The 19513-nt window shown below is 36.3% G+C and overlaps 1 protein-coding gene across 2 annotated transcripts in view; it reads left to right on the forward strand.

Moving 5' to 3' along the window:
• Positions 1-862: 862 nt before the first annotated feature.
• Positions 863-19513, forward strand: part of LOC149778385 (uncharacterized) — a 42850-nt gene continuing 24199 nt past the window's right edge. The window contains exon 1 of one of the 2 annotated variants that reach the window (XM_089939210.1): positions 863-1713. In XM_089939210.1, coding sequence (XP_089795336.1) covers positions 1169-1713 — 545 coding nt within the window. In that variant the 5' untranslated portion in view covers positions 863-1168. The remainder of the gene's footprint in view (positions 1714-19513) is intronic. The other variant, XM_089939211.1, reaches the window with a different exon arrangement.

Raw genomic sequence — 19513 nt, forward strand, 5'->3', positions numbered from 1 at the left:
TATAATAACGATAACGATAAAAATGTTATTAAAACCACCAAAATGACAATGAATGAATTCGTAAATCAAGTTGCAGATAGATTGTAAAATCACACTTCTTTTTCCAAACCTAACATTTTGCTTATATTAATGTAGATTATATTTTTTTAAAAAAAGGATTTGATTCCTTTTTGCAATGGTGCAAGGACTTTCATCTAACGTTTCCAAATGACGGACAACTGAACATCTTTATTTTTCGCATGGCCCCCGTATATCACAAAAACAAGTAAATGTATTTTTTTCATCTTGCGTTCTTTCGTTAAACGGCAATTATATCTGTATAGCATCGTGTGACATGTATTAAGGATTTTGTTCTCAAGAACTCTCAGATTTGTTATGCTTAACTCAGTGAGTGTAAGAAAGTAAGTACGTTTAATTTTCTTACTTAAACGAGAGAGAGAGAGAGAGAGAGAGAGAGAGAGAGAGAGAACGAAGTTAGTGTCACAAAGGCAATCTGATAGAATAAGCAGATAGTCTTCCATATTTCAAACCGGCATTTCAGCCTACCGGCAAGGGAGTAGTACTACCGAACAGCTAAAACACTACAAACATGGTTAACATTTCATCGATCGTTTTTCTCTTCCCGCCCTTGACAGTCGGAACAGACGACCCTATGAGTAACCTGGTGTCGTCTGCTACCACACCGGTAAACATGTTTTGTTGCAATTTTGCTCACGGGCAAGTGATACATACATGTCCCTCCCCCAACGAAGATTAGTTGTCTCCTTCTAGTTCTTAATTTGTGACAGTTTTTACAAAAGGTTAATGCCGACATAGTTAAATTACTGTTCAGTCTTATAAGTTATTTCTTTTTTTTTATGGTTGTAGTCACGTGCCTATTCTAGCCAATCGCCGCTACGGTTGATATATTATTATAAGTGGATGTACATTATATATATATTGCAGTCATTCAGGTAGGATTTTGTAGTCGGTTGGTGGCCAGCAGTACGATAGGATCGTAGACAGATTCTCTTATTGTATTTCACCTGCATTAGCTATTTGAATTAGTTCATCGCCGGAGTATTCTCATTCAAGTGACACTACATGCGATAAACACTTCGTACAATCGAGTACTCAGTAATAATCCAGTTAACAGACTTTCGTTTCCAGCTCTGTGACTTAGAGCAAAATGTCTCAATCGAGCGTTACGGAAAAGAGGACGGTAATAACTACGTCCTCATCCTCGTCATATGATGAAGGTGATGCATTTATTAAACCCAACATTGGTACAAGGGCAACCAATATCATCTCGCGTTCCTCCACCAACCCCGTCCGTAATTTCGGTGGCTCAGGGGGTTCCGTCATCACTCGGACTGTAGAGTATGGATACGGCCACGGGATGAGCCCCGGGAGTTACGGAAATATCTCCAGTGGCGGGGCCCAAACAATAAAGCAGACCAGAGAGAAGGAAAAGAAAGATATGCAAGACCTAAATGAGAGATTTGCTGGCTACATCGAAAAGGTTCGCTTCTTGGAGGCACAAAATCGCAAACTTGGAAACGAACTTGACGAACTCAAGGGCAAATGGGGCAGAGAAACCAGTCTTATTAAGCAAATGTACGAGGCGGAATTAAAAGAAGCCAGAAAACTAATAGATGACCTAAGTAAGGATAAAGCTTCTCTGGAGATTAAAGCCAGCAGCCTTCAGGAGCAAATGTCGGATATCCAAAGACAGTAAGTCGGCCATTTTATATAGATGCACATTTCTTTATAAGTACCCAACTCCCACTTTATCCAGTTAATGGAATGCATGCTGTTTTTTTTCTTCTTACAAGTATTTCAGTCAGTTTGACTTTGCAGATGGCAGAATTTATTGATTTTAATTCAGTATATTCGCTTCGTTTATAATTGACGAGACATTTTAAGCCGCTTCACACTTCGTCAGCAACATTATGAAAATGTCGATATCAAATTTGGCTGATTCTGGGTTAGAAAGGATTTTGCATCATTAGAATTTAACTACATGCATTGTGCAGAAGAGAGTGTGCTATGTCGCATTTCACTGCAGCATCTTAATTCTGCTGTATCTCATTGCACATCTTTTATCTCAGTATTATCTCATTCCTGATATTTTAGGCATTGTATTAGCTGAGAAAGTAAATGTGGGGTAAAAACACGGTATATTTTACCATAATATGGACTCGATATAAAGCGTTAGTTTTTTCAAATGAAAGTATTAATTGTTACTGAAAATGTGCAATCTGCTGAAATCAATTGAAACATGCAGGTGACTGCCGTATAGCAACTCTCTCTGTCACACAAACTAATCAAAGCTTCACCTGCAGCACTTGTTTGGAAAAAAATCGGATACATCACTATATTATCTATATCTAACAGCACCTCTAACCGAAGCTAAAATTGTATATCTTTATAACCGGTTTTAGTCTGTCTACATGTGTGTGTACTGGCCCTGTGAAAGTTTAAAATTTGATACGCATACCTGCAGCTACCTGTCACGCTAGCTTACTCCCACAAAGTGTAAGTTGTATTTCATTCACAACGTAAATACGCGTAGGTTATGATTGATAGGTTAAAATTTTACAACCTAGGGCATGATCTGTTTAGGGGAAAGATAAAATACAATCAACATATATTTCTGGTAAAAACCAAATCATCCCGAGTTTGGTTTAAGCATATTTTACTGCAGTACTTTCGTAACCATATAGCAAAGGTGTCCGACTACAATTTCTAATGACATAATTTACGCCATGTCCCATGTGTTCTGCAATAACGTTCATGGAAGATAAAGGTTGGGTCTGTACACCTCTGAGTCACACATTATGCTTGGACTTAATTTCTTCAAGTTTAGTTCTGAAAGGCTGGGAATTTAAATTTAAATTTAAACTTGGTCTCCAAGGTGAGGGACACAGAATACCCATAATAAAAACCGATTGAAAACATTCACCCATAATGGACACTTGCAAAATACTGTGAAAAGGATCGAAATGACGCACTTAAAGTTACAAAGCAAATTCGCTACGTTTCCGACAACCGCACAGTTGCAACATAAAATTACACGTTCACAAAAAGATACAGGTGTAAAAATTGGATAGGTGAAAAATCTACAGAAAACAGACTTAGAAAGTGCTTCACATCTGATGGAGGGTTGATAACATTCCTAAAATATGAACTCCTGATATATACGTATGTAAAAAAAACCAAATGCCAACAGTTCCCATTCAAGGTGCACCAAGCCCATACTTTGTGTAGGTGTCTGAGTTGCAAGGGTTATCAGTGAGCGAATGACTTTACCGCACAGTTAATATCTCCTTACCCACTAGATATAGCAATTCTAATGCAGGTTTTAAAGAAAACCTCACAAAAGAATAGTATTTTATATTACCACTACGGATGGGGTGGAATGGAACTTGAAGAAGTTCAAGGTGAAGTACTCCAATTAGGTTATATTAATACGCTTGCAGATAATTATGCCAGATGACATTTTGGGTGGTTTCTTGGAATTATCATAACCGATTCATCATTTTTCTAGCGCTATCAATAAAATACACCCATACAAAACATGCAAGCATTGAATGATCTGTATGATAGCTAAGCAGTCAGTATGTTTTGATTACACCTGTTTACCTCGCTGACCCAGACTAATTCAGTCTTGTATTTAGAAAGCATTCGGTGCCCCGTATTTACACCTGGTGAACACAAAAGGTTTATTGCATAGCCAAAACATGGCCAAAATGTCATATTTCACACAGAGCTGTAGTAGTAAATACAGATTAACCTAGATGTTTTCATCAAATTCATCATCGTGTCTGACAACGAATAGTGATGTCTGATGGACAGGAGGTTTGTAACACCAGTCTGCTCTTGGAAGGGAGTCGTTGTAGTCTTTTGAGGTTAATGCCATTTTTCAGATATGCGGCCAGTATAACTGGTGGACGAAGAACCTGGTTAGCTACTGGCATGCTTTCTCACACACCTATATCGATCGAGCCCTAGATTCGAACCCACGCGGACAAATGATCGGTAAAGGCGAGCGTATAAGACCAAACGGCCATCCGGGGTCCCCCTCCCCCCGAGTCGTCGTCGTATTAAATAAAATATAATATAATCTAAAATAAATTGCTCTTAATTATAAGAGTAACAGCCAATTTGTATTGGCTTTGCTTAGAATAGAAAATTGAATATGTAATATTTCACTCGGCTAAATTTGGATTTTACATATCACACGCAGATAGCGGATGCACAGTGGTTAAGCGTCCGTCTCGGATGCGGAAGGTCGCGGGTTCGAAGCCCGGCCGAGTCATACCAAAGACTTATAAAAATGCTGGTATCAGCTGCCTCGCTTGTGTGTGTGTGTGTGTGTGTTGGATTTGTAAAGTAACTTTAACAATTTTTCAGTCATATCGCTACGATGTCTGCAGTGTGACAGTTTCTAGTGACGTCTAGCATCGGGGCATCATGCCGCAGACATGTAGCATGATGTCCCAACCAGTCACATTATCCTGACAACAGGCCGACCAGTCCTAACACTAACCTCTTAATGCTGAGCGCGAGCGCCTCGCTTGACCCCAGCTTTGCTTTGAGAAAAGTTTTCGTAATTTTAAATTATGTGCCTAAAGCTACCGGTGAATATGAGATGGTCTCCAATTTAGAAGTGATTCTCTCTCAAAAACCTAAAGTGAAAGAAGTGCCGACGTATAATGGATGTAGATGGATAATGACACATCAGCACAATCCTGGCTATATAAAAGGTCTATTCATTTTAGGTATCCTATAAAAATGCACGAAGGACAAAGATAATGGCAAAAGGGCAAAATACCCAATTGAGAAAGTAATTTTTTGTAAAAAATACGGATACAAATGCTTACATTTATAAAGTGAAATATCGGCTAGAAGATTATCACGGGATCGACGTATATGAGACTAAAAACGTTGCCATTATTTGGAGCCCCTTGCGACATGCAAGGTGTCGCATCGGGTGAACTCAACATCGCGAGCCGCGGGCGTAAATTGCCCAGTCAGTTGGTAACTGTATCCGTATTCCTAAAAAGACGGCAATCATGCACTCTTTCAAATGTCAAATGCTGTTATAATCATGTTATGTTGATAAACTGATCGTTTATGGTCGAAACTGCTATTATACACTATTAAAAGTTCCTATTTTACATAAAGGACACGAATATTTCCATACACGATTACTGCAATTTCAAGTTTAGATGAATCCAGTTGTACATGTAATACGTTGGTATGTATTTCATTATATAGTTATCATTGCTATGATTCATTCACCTTTCAGAATATTTTATCGATATATTTCATACCGAAAAATATAAACTGATTTAATACCTTAGTTATCGCGTGCAATGTAGATTTCAAATCCAACATAAGTATATTATGACAATGAAGTCTTCTGTACAAACTTTTAGCGTAGTCTCCCTATTTGAACATTTCGGTGTCTTGCATTCGACGTTTAAAAGCAGCATGCATGCATACCTGTAACTGTTCAAAAACAGATTCTTAACGTAAATTACAATTCGAAATTTAATCCAAGAGTCAAACTGCCATTATGTATTAGATTTTCTTTACTGCAGATCGATTTCTTTACACACAGTTGAACAGAACCCCGGCCGAGTCATACCAAAGCCATAAAAATCGTTCTAGCAGCTGTCTCGCTTAGCGCTCAACATCAAAAAGGTCACTGTTAGGACAGGTCGGCCTAGTATTAGGATAATGTGATTGGGTAGAGCACGATGCTACATGTCTGCGGCATGATGCCCCAGTGCTAGACATTATAAACTGCCACACTGCAGACATCGTAACAATACGACTGGAAAATTGTTTAAACTTCGTTAAAAGTCCAAAATCACACACACACACACACACACACACACATTCTGTATTACTTCCATAGAATATAGTTCTCAGTTAATCATAGAACATAGTGCTAAAACCTAGAAAAATAAATAGTTTTATATCAAAACTATAAGTGTATTACTTAACTCGGTAGTATTTAGCTAGGATTGCGCTGACGTGCCGTTATACTCTTTACACACACACACACACACACAAACATACATACATACATACATACATACATACATACATATTATGACTCCTTTTGTTTGTCTTGTAGGAATTAGCATCAGTTTGCTTGTGCAAATTCCCACACACCGACTTAGCCAATTTTTAATTTCGTGTACTGTATGAGAAGACGTACTGGATAAAACTTTAATAAGAAAGTCGATTTCGCGAGGAACGTTTTTATTCTTTTTCTTCAAACGACCTGTAGAGTGTTACCTCTATATCTGATCATGAATGTGCGTACGTTTAAACTGTTTTCTTTGTGAATTATGTTATGTCTTTCTTTTTGGTTATTGACAGTTGCTTAAGTATTATGTTGGCTCTTGAGCCAAAGAACTTCAAGGCCCATTTTTAAATTTACATCTAAGAAGAAATAATTCTATATAACAGTATGCATCTTGTTCAAAGTAACACCTCTTAGTATCGTTTTCGATATCACGGCATGTGTACATGTGTTAATCACTTAAAAAAACAAATGTTCTGTTTACCTGCCGATAAATAACATTTGCCCGACTGTACACATGCAAAAATGTTAAACTGTGCATGGTTGGTTTTCAAGATTAGCAGTTATTGCTGTGCCATGGCTCCATTTTATTGATCTGTGGCAAAACATACCAGTTTATATCTCTTGTCGAATCATTCAGGTCACTATGCGCATAAAATAATCTTATCCATTCCTTTTCAGTTGCTCAAATTGAGGGAGATTGTTACTTTGTTTTAATGAAGAACTGATTTGGTCAAGGTTTATTATAAATCTATATAAAAACTCTCCAGCAATGGAATATTTATTTTCTTTCCTCTCGAGTAATTTTGATTGTAGGCTTAATTTGTTTGAATAAGCAAACAGTTGCGAAGTAAATAGTAGAGTCTTTTAATAAGAAATTTTGCAAGCAAAGCGTTTCCCTTGAAGAAAATGAGAATCAAGGGTCTACAGCACGCATTCTCTTTGATGCAGTCCTGCTTTGTCGGAGGGTTACAAATATCACTTCTGGTCGGTTGACACAATGCAGTTATCAACACAAGATTTGATGGGAGATAGAACTAGTCTGCCCTGACATCAGGACCTTTCCGAAAAAGTTCGTGAACCGGCCGGCTCATGTACATTGACAAGAATGCCTGGAGAGTGTCTCGTCTGCATTGAGAAATCAACTCTGTTTAATTTACTTGAGACCTGTCATCAGCGTGTACACCTGCATGATAAATATAAAACATTCTCCTTTTTCTCACAAAACATGGTTTTAACCGTAATTTTTCGTAAATTATCCAAATTTGCAAGTTAAAAATTTATAGCTTTGAAAACCAATGGCTTATGAGCCTTTCTTTTCATTTGCATGCCTCTGTTTGTTTACAGGTGCTAGCAACCCTGTATGTTTCTCGAAGGTTGCTTTTTTGTTAGTCTGCGTCATGATTTAGAAAACAAAACATGATTCAATCTATACAGAAGAGAGCTCGATATGCTTTATTGTGGGAGAGTTGGAATTTTGTGAAAACAAACTATTCATCTCAAATAACTAGAATAACTAGAACAAATAATATTACTTTGATTTGTAGAAGATTATATATATATATATATATATATATATATATATATATATATATATATATATATATATATATATATATATATATTGAGACAAAATTATCTTACGATCAAAAGAACAAAAATAACTGGTTGGAAAGAAAATCTAACTTCTACCCCAGCAACACTCCATCAGCCCACAAAAGTCGGATTGATGTTTCTTCTAATCAGATATCAGATTGCTAAATTCGTTAAAAAATTTTAAGTGCAGTTCTGTAAAATTAAACGTGGTAAATTTTTCTAGCTTTTTGAAGAAAACAAAAACTATAATGTGTAAATTAAAAAATTTTTCTCCCATATCCAAAATCACAGATGTTGTTACCTCATTTCTATAAGACTGATATGTGTGACGTCATGCCTGAAAGCGCAGACCAGGCACTTTCGTAGGAGTGTATTGATTGTGCCCATTTTTGCGATAAAAAGAGAGATTTTATGCATTATACAGCCATGAATTGTAATAAAAGAACAGATTAAGAGTTATTTCTCAACATTTTCTAATTTTTAACTGATTAAAGGCTCAGAAAATAGGTGATCTACCAATTATCATGTGTCAAAGCGGGACATATATTTATGACGATTTTTCCAAGTAGGCCCTATTTCTCATTTTGACTTTTTTCCCCACGTATTTTAAATGCGATCAAATCTGAGAGAGAGAGAGAGAGAGAGAGAGAGAGAGAGAGAGAGAAGGGTGAGTTGGTGGTTGGGTCGCCCTCTTCCAAAGGTCACATAAATTTGAATTGAAAACACTATATATAGAATGGAGAAATAAATGTACCAAATAAAAGATACAGCAATCAAACATATTCTGTAAATTAGGGATGCATTTAATTGCAGCTGGGTGCCCATTTTGTGATTTCAATGAACATCAGTTAACTTTCAATGAATTCTTGTCGATTCTAGTTACTCAGAATATTGATCTGGTGTATTTATTTTCTGAGTGTGACTGATACAGTATGAAAGAATCGGGGCCATGGTCCCACTTTTGCTTTGGAATGCTCAGTAATTAGTTATTGCTTTACATACTTGTCATCATTTGTTTTATTTTTTCTCTCAATCTTTCCATGACCTTATGACCGTAGGTGTGGCGTTGGTGGTTTCAATTTGTTAATTTTCCACAGGATCACTGTGTCATAACCTGTTGTAATTTCTCCACACTATAATCGTATTGTCGGCGAGTTTTGTTTCAATTCAGTGAAACGTCACATATATATTAGTGACGGGAAAGCTACCCGCGTGAAATTTTGTGAGGGTCATATTTAAACGCAATTATTCGCTAAAGAAGAAGTGAAAATGTGTGATAACACCGAATATAGGGTCTTCAGTCATGAAAGATTAAAACGGGGACGGATCAGGTCAAGTATTTGTTGGGCCGGTGTCCAAGCTTTCAAAAGGGCTCTGACTTTCCTCGAAAGGCACCAAGAACAAGTCTGTATCTATTTACTAAAAGTGTGCATAAAACCTAATAAATGTGTGAAAGAATAAAACGATGGTCAAATTTCAATTGTCAAGCGACTGTACGTGTGTTTGTGTACGTTATTTTTAGCCTAGAGGTGGAGTTCCGGACCCCCCCCCCCCTCCGGCCCTGTAAAACGCAACTTTTATATTTATGTGTGTGTGTTTGTGTGTGTGCATGTCCCGTCACACACACAGAACCAATTTTTAAGGTCTTTTATTTGACCTTAAATATTCAGCTTTGGCCGCCTATGATTCAAGTTGTCTGCCTACCTGTGTTTTCTCTATTTTTGTAAATAATGTTACGTTGTCCATCCCTTAAAATGTATTCCTATTTAGGTGTATTCGTGGATCAATAACGATTAACATGTTTGCAAGGGTGGATACCCCCTATCCACCCTTTAACAGTGTTCTGGCAAGACATAGTGGAATGTGTTTGAACATGAATTTGGGTCGCTTGCAAAAGGATCCGTGGGTCTTTTCATTCTACTTTGCATAATTTGTTACTAGTGTGAGGTGAATTATTAACGCATACTCTGATACCTTTGGTTTATTTCGAATTGAAATTCTAGATGTCTATAGTATTCTTATCTTCAGTTCAAAAGTGCTTCGATCAGCAGTTATACAGTATGCAAATTCAATACCAGTCTGACTTGGTGATCAATGTTCATTACAACAGACTCGTATATCATGAAACTTGATGTATTTTTAATAGCTGTCTTCCTCGATGTCATGGTAAAGGAATGGTCGTACATTACTTCTTAGAACATTGATACACACACACCCACACACACACACACACACACACACACATGCATCCAGGAAACTTTTTTTTACTGCTACTAACATGGCGATTGCAGACGACAGGTGTGTTATCTGGAATTTTAAGGCGCTTTGTAGTTGTTGTATGCGGACAGACAGGCTTCTGGTGGTCTCAGATCACTTATCGTCTTAAGTTCTTATTGTCTGTTTTTCTCAAAAACTGATTCGATTACTTTTGTCGAAGGACAATCTAGATCTTATTAATTATACAAATCTTAGTCCGTCACCGTTTCAATTTAAATACATCGTACACAGTATATATTTAACCACTGAGTTAAATAAGTAAATACACCGCACACAGTATATATCTAGCCATTGTATCTGACAGTCAATACACCGTACTCGGTATTATTTAACCATCGAGTTAAGCAAAGTAAATACACAGCGCACAATACATATCTAGCCATTGTGTCTGACAGTAAATACACCGTACACAGTACATATCTAGCCATTGTGTCTGACAGTAAATACAACGTACACAGTTCATATCTAGCCATTGTGTCTGACAGTAAATACACCGCGCACAGTACATATCTCGCCATTGTGTCTGACAGTAACTACAGCGTACACATTACATATCTAGCCATTGTGTCTGACAGTAAATACACCGTACACAGTATATATCTAACCATTGTGTCTGACAGTAACTACACCGTACACGGTACATATCTAGCCATTGTGTCTAACAGTAAATACACCGTACACAGTACTTATTTAACCATTGGGAAAGAGAAAGTAAGTACACAGTATATATCTAGCCATCGTGTCTGACAGACTAACTATTGTGTCTGACAGAGTAAATACAGCGTACACAAATATTACATATCTAGCCATATTTACATATTGTAAATTTGAGAAGTCATTTCCTTTGTTGTGTGTTTAGTTTCTTCTGCTAAAATGGTTAGTTCATGATCTTTCGCGCATAAACCATATATCTAATAATTATGCATGTTCTAATTCACTTTCACGTCAATTCCGAGTGAGCGTAGGGGGATAACAAAAGCTCTCGCATTATAGAGCTTTTAGTAACAAAAAAATGGGAGATGGGTTTAATCAAACATGATCCTTTAGCAAACCAAATTTGGTATTTATCAAGTGAGAATTACAGTGTATATGCCTTTTAATGACCTCGTTTATAATAGTCATCTTATTTACATAATCAATGTGCTTGTGGCATTTATCTCTTTTAAAGTTAGTCTTCATTTTGGTGCCTGTCAAAAATGTGTAGGCATCATGACTACACGCGATGACACAGCCAAGAGAACATGTTGCGACAAATGTCTACGTTAATTCAGAATGCCCAATAAAGGTAGGCTTATATCTTGCTTCAAAGCTGCCAAAAACTAGTGACACGTTGGCTGAAATGTTATGCTTCTAATACAGTTCCGAAGCAATATCTTGAATAATTGATCCTTGATTGCATGAACATCGGCAGCAGTTTGTATTAACTCGTACACGACGACGTGAGTCTAGTGTAGGTACTGAAACATTTCCTACTAAGTTAATTCGTTGTGGTAATTTATTCGGTTGATGCACAGACATACAATCAAGTGTATGTAGCTCGTTGAGGAATTAATAAGCTCGTAATGCTAACAACATATATATATATATATATATATATATATATATATATATATATATATATATATAGAGAGAGAGAGAGAGAGAGAGAGAGAGAGAGAGAGAGAGAGAGAGAGAGAGAGGGGGGGGGGGACACGTGTGGCTAAAACAACGAATATGAAAACTACGCAAACGTTATAGAGACATGATATTTAAACCAAGGTGGTTGCACTTGCCAAGCCTGATTAGCAAACGACTATAGAACATAACAGGCCAGTTTGGTACATATTCAGGCTTTGTTTTGTGGGGTTTAACGCCATTTTTCCGCATATGATTAACATGATGGTAGACAGTATGTATAGTGGAGGAAGAGCCTGGAAATCCCCAGTAGGAAACCCCACTAAACAAATACTAACAATCTCTCTCACCTGCCCACTTGGATCGAGTCGAGACTCGAACCCAGGCGGACAGATGTTAGTGATCTGTAACGGCTAACGCATTAGACCACTAGGTCTTTAGGTCCACACTCAAGGGCTCTGCTAGTTGCCTTAGTAAGGCAGGAAACGAAATAGCTGGGTTAGCCTTTGTTTTATGCCCAGCCTTGTACGGAGCAAAATCTAAAGACGTGAGTCTAGTGTAGGTATTGAAATAGTTCTTATTAATACTCCACATAGATTAAATGTTTTCATTCTGACAAAAGTATGCAAACAAAGAGAAGCATTTACCAACCACATTGTCATTTATATCAGGTTAACAGTGTGGTCCATTGTAACGTCTCGTGAGTTACGGATTACACCTTTACAAAATTTTACTTCCTCTCTTTTACATCTAATGTTTAAGGTTCCTCGTTACAGTTATTAAGTAGGGAGAGGCATTCACAAGTTGTGTTACAAGTGAAAGGGAGAGAATATTGTCATAACTCTATGATACTTTTATATACTGTCTGGAAATTTATTGATATGTGGTATTAGTAAAACAGCTCACCGCCCGGAGCAGACAGTTGATCAAAATGGTTTGATCCCATTGCTCAAGAAAGGAACTTAACTTGTCCAGACTATATGAACTTTACCAGTAGTAAAATCAGGAAAGGAACTTAACTAGTCCAGACTATATGAACTTCACCCGTTAGTAAAATCAGGAAAAGAACTTAACTAGTCCAGAATATATGAACTTTACCCGTAGTAAAAACAGAAAAGGAACTTACTTAGTCCAGACTATATGAACTTTACCCGTAGTAAAATCAGAAAAGGAACTTAACTAGTCCAGAATATATGAACTTTACCCGTAGTAGAATCAGGAAAGGAACTTAACTAGTCCAGACTATATGAACTTTACCCGTTAGTAAAATCAGGAAAAGAACTTAACTAGTCCAGACTATATGAACTTTACCCGTTAGTAAAATCAGGAAAGGAACTTAACTAGTCCAGACTATATGAACTTTACCCGTTAGTAAAATCAGGAAAAGGACTTAACTAGTCCAGACTATATGAACTTTACCCGTTAGTAAAATCAGGAAAGGAACTTAACTAGTCCAGACTATATGAACTTTACCCGTTAGTAAAATCAGGAAAAGAACTTAACTAGTCCAGACTATATGAACTTTACCCGTTAGTAAAATCAGGAAAGGAACTTAACTAGTCCAGACTATATGAACTTTACCCGTTAGTACAATCAGGAAAGGAACTTAACTAGTCCAGACTATATGAACTTTACCCGTAGTAAAAGAGGAAAGGAACTTAACTAGTCCAGATTAATGAACTTTACTCGTAGTAAAAGAGGAAAGTGAATACTGCCAGCGTTGACAATATTAACGTCTAAAAGTGCAACAACTGAAAAGACTTATCGGCTAGATTTTCTTCTTCAGTTTACCTTAGAACTGCGGAAAGTAAAAACGACTAACCGTAGCTAGTCGTCTTTTGAGAAATGGGCGTCCGAACTAAGGATAAGCTGATTAATCTATAACCCAAACTGCATCCATCCATCACAACGGAAAAAAATTATTTTAAAATTTATATATATTTTATCAATTTATGATATATGTCAGGTCTATTTTAAAGTATCTGCATAACCAGCGATAAAAACCTGGGAGGTTATTTGTCTTCAAAAATCAATTGCTGTGCAGCTATGAAACTGTGGAGCGGAACTTAAGCAACGTATAATTGTATGTAACAGGGGTTCCTTGAATGCAAGAATCAAAAAAAAAAAAAAAAAAACCAACAAGACAGACCGCAACGATCGGTGGAAAAATCGTGATTATCAATGGTCGACAAGTAGGGGTGTAACAACAACAACAAAGAAACAACAACAAAAGAAACAAACAAAAACCCAATATGAATTAAGAAATCACTGAGGTGTTCAGAATCAATAGCTATGCATTGGACTGCTCACTCGGAGAGCCTTATGATGTGTGTAGTAAAGGATAAAATGACTTGCAGTATAAATCCATTCATGACATAGAGGGGCATTCGTCGTTAGGAGCGAATGTGTGTCATGTTCACTTTCCTTCACTGCAGTGTGATTGATGAGTTTAATTAAACAACAAAACTCGACAAATTCGCCAACATAGGATCCACAGTTGTACAGATCTCTGGCTTCTTGGGCCAAAGTATCGATAATACATGTACCATGTCACGATGAAACCGAGGTCATTTGTGACGTTTTCCTTTATCAGATTGGATGTTATTCATGCAATCATAAGCAAACTCTAGTAAATCTGAACTCCTTCCATAAATGATATTTATGGTTTAAGTGATAATCAAGTTATAAAACACTCCACTTTGTTTATTTAGCTATCTACAAATAAACGACCATCCAGCGAGAGTATTAACATTGCGGTGACACGGCACATATTGTTAGAATTCTCAAAAGAATTCGAATCAAAAAGCCATGCACAATTTGATTAATTAACCGACGCATATTTATTTCACGTTTACAACAAAACGATCCCGACAGAACATGTGGCATTTTAGACAATCACGTATACGTGTTTAGCTGAAAAGGTTAATAATTTTGAAACAGAGACTAGGTTCTAGTGAAGACACAGTATTGGTCAGTGTTCTTTCGGTATGTGTATGCAATTAGTTTTTGAATGAAATAAAATCGAACTAAGAAGTGGAAACCAAGGTGACAGGCCACTGCACATTATTTTTGTTTTCTTTCGAATATTGTCTTTGTCCATCGGCGGTCTCGGGCTCGGTCTCCGGCTAAAATACGAAATGTAATCAACCGTCCAAAGCTAGTTATTTCCTCTTGGTCAGTCATTGGTGTTCCACCTCAGAACCATACAAGTCTGGGCCACCACGAACGTGTTGTATAGGTTGTTTGAACTTTGCTGCGTTATCTCTATAAAATACCTCTATGTAAAATATCAATACACTATAACAAATTAAACAGGTTCAGTGCCGTTAGGACAGAGAGAAGGATAGAGATATCCATTTATAAATTTAAGGCTATTCTTGCACTCGGACCAATATGTTTATGGAGACTAAATGGTTTCTTTGCCCACGGATAACGATCTCAGATATCCAACTGGTTCCAATTATAGTTTACAAAACTTTGTTGTTGATTGCTCAGCGGCATTGTATAACACTGCAATAAGATATGCCTCAGGTTCAGAGATGACAAGTGGGGTGGGGGCTAGAACTAGGAGAAGCTCGGGTGTTTCTTACCCAAGGGCCCGTGATCGCTCTCTACGGCCCTGCTCAGGTAAAATTCATCTCAGTGTTGTGAATTTAGATCACTGCTTTATTGTTGGCATCTATTCAGTCATGCTACGCTACAGAACATTGCATTTGATGATCAAATAACTTGGCTCAAAAATTTCCTCTACGTTGTTTGACAACTAACTGTATTTCCAAAATTCAAAACATACAGGCGATGGCTCGTTTATGATAGAGACAGTCGTTCACATAACTTTAACCATCTCCATAATTGCATGCAAAGATTTTCATTGGAAGAATTTTCAATGCGTTCGAAACAAAATAGCATTCTGGTAATAAACTAACTATGCTTTCATCAGTCTCGTTTCTTATCCAACGAAATGCAGCGCTATTTCAGAATTTTATTCCTCGCCAAAGGGGACAACTGTAGAGTTTAGGCTTTTGTTCATCATGAAAGGAGACAGTAATATAATTCTGATTATTGATCGCAATGCATGATACGATGCAAACGGATCTCAAATTTCGATGAATTTCGATGAATTACTGCTGTCGCATTGGTGCCTCTTGAAAAGCTTCATCTCAGTGGTAATTAATGTTACAGCTAATCATTTTGAATTACAGCTGGTTCAGAAATTAAGCAATCTCAGTCTAGTAATAAAAAGGATTAGATAATATACCTGACAGATGCGTAAAGGATTCAGCCATGCCTTGAAGACTTCCATTGGCAATATATTCAATATTTCTATTCTCTTTCAAGCAACACATAACACCGTGCCCGATGAACTGAAGGTAGTAAACGTGAAATCCGTGTCTAAAAAGTCAATTCGTATAAAGTAAGAAACTATGGGTCAGTCAAGACGTTCTGAAAACCACCTATAAAGTCCTAGAGAAGTCTACATCCCACTGGAAACACCTCAAAACGATATACTAGTACTGTAAGAATTTTTCTGTTTTTATGGGGTCATATATTTCAGAGACATACCTAATTTATTTTACATACTACAAGAAAACACAACTTCTGAAGATTTATACAGTGGTATGATCACGTTAAATTTACTAAAGTAATTTACAGACTTAATCAAAACAGAGGCTTCTAATGGTTTGTACAGGGATATGATCATGTTGGATTTATAAAAACGGATCATTACATATTTTGCGAGACGTTTTCTGCATTAAGAGTAAAATCAATTGATTGATTTTAATCATGCTGATCGAACAAATTCCAGAGTTTTAATGTAAATGAAAAAGTGTTTTAGCCCATATTTACAACTTGTATGGTACCTTGTGGTAGTATGGGGAGGTGGGCTTTTCTTCCTTTTTTACATATATCCTATGACTTCAAGCATCAATTCAGATCGTAAATTACAGTTGTACGCTGATGAAAGCACAATAAACTTCATAAACAAACAAAAATTAAAATGAACGGTGTTTGAGAGATTCACAATTTAAATACCCACACGACAAGTAAACATACAGATTTTGAAATAATAGGAGTAGAGTTTGGACGCAGTATTTTCATGCTTGCATATATAAAGAGGCGTTAGGAAGCTGATCGCTAATGTTTGGTACTAGTGGAATATATTAGTTGATTCATTTCTCAAGGATCTTTTACAAGTGGAATGTAATTATTATTGACTGTACCATTACACGTAGATGTACAAATAGGATTTCTGTTAACAGGAAAGATATACAGTTTCATTGCTGTTGAGTAACTACATTGTCTTTTTAACGTTACAATTTCACTTGAAATTTAAATATGATAATCAAAGAGAAAAAGAAATAAATCAACGCTCCCCTGGCACAATAGGGCCTGAAGATAGCAAGCAAAGAAAAGCCAGACAGATATTATAATGTTTGATAGGAATCTTCATGGGTAGCCAAGCCAATCGTACGTGCATGACAAGTGACTTAATTTGTGTAATCTCAACGAGAATACCTGTAACCTCTATTACGTCGGCAGGAGCAAACCGTTAGCTACTGACAATGAAAAATGTTTTAATAGTAGATTGGGTTAAGTGAAGTGTGTACAAATACATTATTCAGACCCAGTTGAGTCTAAACCTTACTTTGAGCAGTGTTGAGTCATTACATTTTATTCATAGCAGATCTAGTAACCCATTAGAATGCAGCTTATCCTGGCCGAGGTTCAGTAAATATTTGTTTTGTCTTTACCAATGATACTTTTCTGACTACCTTGGAGAACTATAGCTGGCAGAAATTCTGGAGCAAATTCAAAATATTTCTTTCATTACAATGCTTTGGATCTTGCTTAAAAGAGACTGTTGTATGCGAACTTAGCATAAGTGTGTGTCTCTAATAAAGATCAAATAGCTTCATATTTGAAATTTGAGAACTGTTTTGGTACGTCAATTTTTTTTTACCTGAACCTATTCAGGTGTGCATTGAGTCTTATTACATTTAATCTCTGAATGTCAACTAGCATGGTGACTTTTGATTTGAATACACAAAACGATTACTGGTGCGTTGTACTTTAGTCTAAGAGTCAATTGACTGTGCTGAAAGTTCATTTGTATTTCCAATGGTAGTGCTTTTCCTGGTACAAAGAAAGTGTAGTAACAAATCTAAACTTTCAGGTCATTGTAAAATTGTACTTTTTTTGAGCTTTCGACACCAATTTTTACATTCCATTGGGGAAAAATGATACTTTAAAGGTGCACAATGTTCTATATAACCGCATAATATATTAATATCTATTTGTACACCACCATAAAGGCATACAAATGCTTTGTTTTTAACCAGGCTTTCGCGTATAACGCATAAATGCATTCAAGTATGCAAATAAACAAATACACTGACAAACAAACATCCATTGATACATACATTTAAATGTTGTGAACCACGTAAGCAGCATAAAGTGTAAGTGTTTTATATTTTAAAACTTGAGAAAACTGAACTACTTTTCTCGTAAAGTTTATATTGAGGCTCGAAGAAGTATTATTTTCCATTATTTGTTATTTTGAATCAATATCCAACTTTGATTCCTTGCCAAATTTGCCAACATCAAATTACATTTTACTATTATTCCTAGCATCGGACAACCGAAAGTCGATTTTTATCCGGCTTTTGTGGAAATGCATTCCAATAAATAATTGCTGATTGTGCGGGTTTGGTATCTGCTGGTGATATACGGGCAAACTAGGATTGGTGCCCAGGGTCGACTCTTCTTATTGCTAGACTGTTTCTTTGCGTTCAATTGATGCATTAGTGGCCGACTAATTACAGATGATCCAACACATAGCATCTGAAGTAATGATGACTTCGCACTGGTCAATACTTGGAGGCGAAACAGATGTGTGTGTTGAAACTGAAAATTGCACCCACTACACTTATACTACCGGGTTTTAATTTCTTTTCGGAAATGAAACACGTGTAAAGCCGTCAGTTGCATATAGGATAACAGTTAATGGTGACAGTTTAATTTTGACACGCGGAATAATGGGGGTGCTTTGTCTTCCGTTTACGTATCTTTCCATATATTCAACAATCGATGGTTTGTTGTTTTATTTGTGTTGATTATGGGCCAGACGTGTTGCGAATAAATCAATTATACTGATTAGAAGTTTAGACTTACAATGAATCTAAAATTTCTGTCAATTAAATTATGCATTTATGTCAGTTAATTTTATAGTGCAAGATAAAAAACAAAAAAATTATGAGCAACCTTTGCATAACAATTGTCGATTGTGACAGATGGATATCTCATTGTTTTTTAATCACCTTACCATAAGGCCCAGTGAATTATTGCATGGGATTTCATCCGATGTAATAAATAAATAAATAAATAAATAAATACAAATTAGTTAAATTGATTTTTTAAAGGAATAAATTCACAAAATTTGGAGAAGAAAAAAAAAACATTCTTTTGTAAAGGTGCTTCGGATTGTTCAACTAAATTTGATGTTTTTAATATGGCCACCGTGACCGAAAATAGGAAAATATTTAATGACATCTTTAAAAAAAAGCTTGCTCAACAGAACTTGACAAAATGTTTTTAAAAAATCGTCCTGTCGTGAAAATGTTACGATTTTGTTCAAATCATGTAAATCCATCATTAAATATGGCCGCAACTACGCTACTACTAAATATAAAAAACTTGAATTTGACCACATTTTACAAATATAATTCTGGCTGTCGACCTTATTCAAATGGCGCCCGTATGCTCTGAACTATTACTACCAATGCTAAACACAGAAAAAACACACCAAATAACTTCTTCTTGCAAGAAAAGTTAAAATATAATTTGACCGAACTTGATTTAAAAAAGCTTCAATATTGTGTTGGTGTCAACGTGTCTATGAAAGTAAAGGAAACAACATGACTACTGAGAATCACTTATTTATGA

The sequence above is a fragment of the Sinohyriopsis cumingii genome, chromosome 17 (assembly GCF_028554795.1).
Source record: "Sinohyriopsis cumingii isolate HCF-2022 chromosome 17, ASM2855479v2, whole genome shotgun sequence".
Classification (NCBI taxonomy): Eukaryota; Metazoa; Mollusca; class Bivalvia; order Unionida; family Unionidae; genus Sinohyriopsis; species Sinohyriopsis cumingii.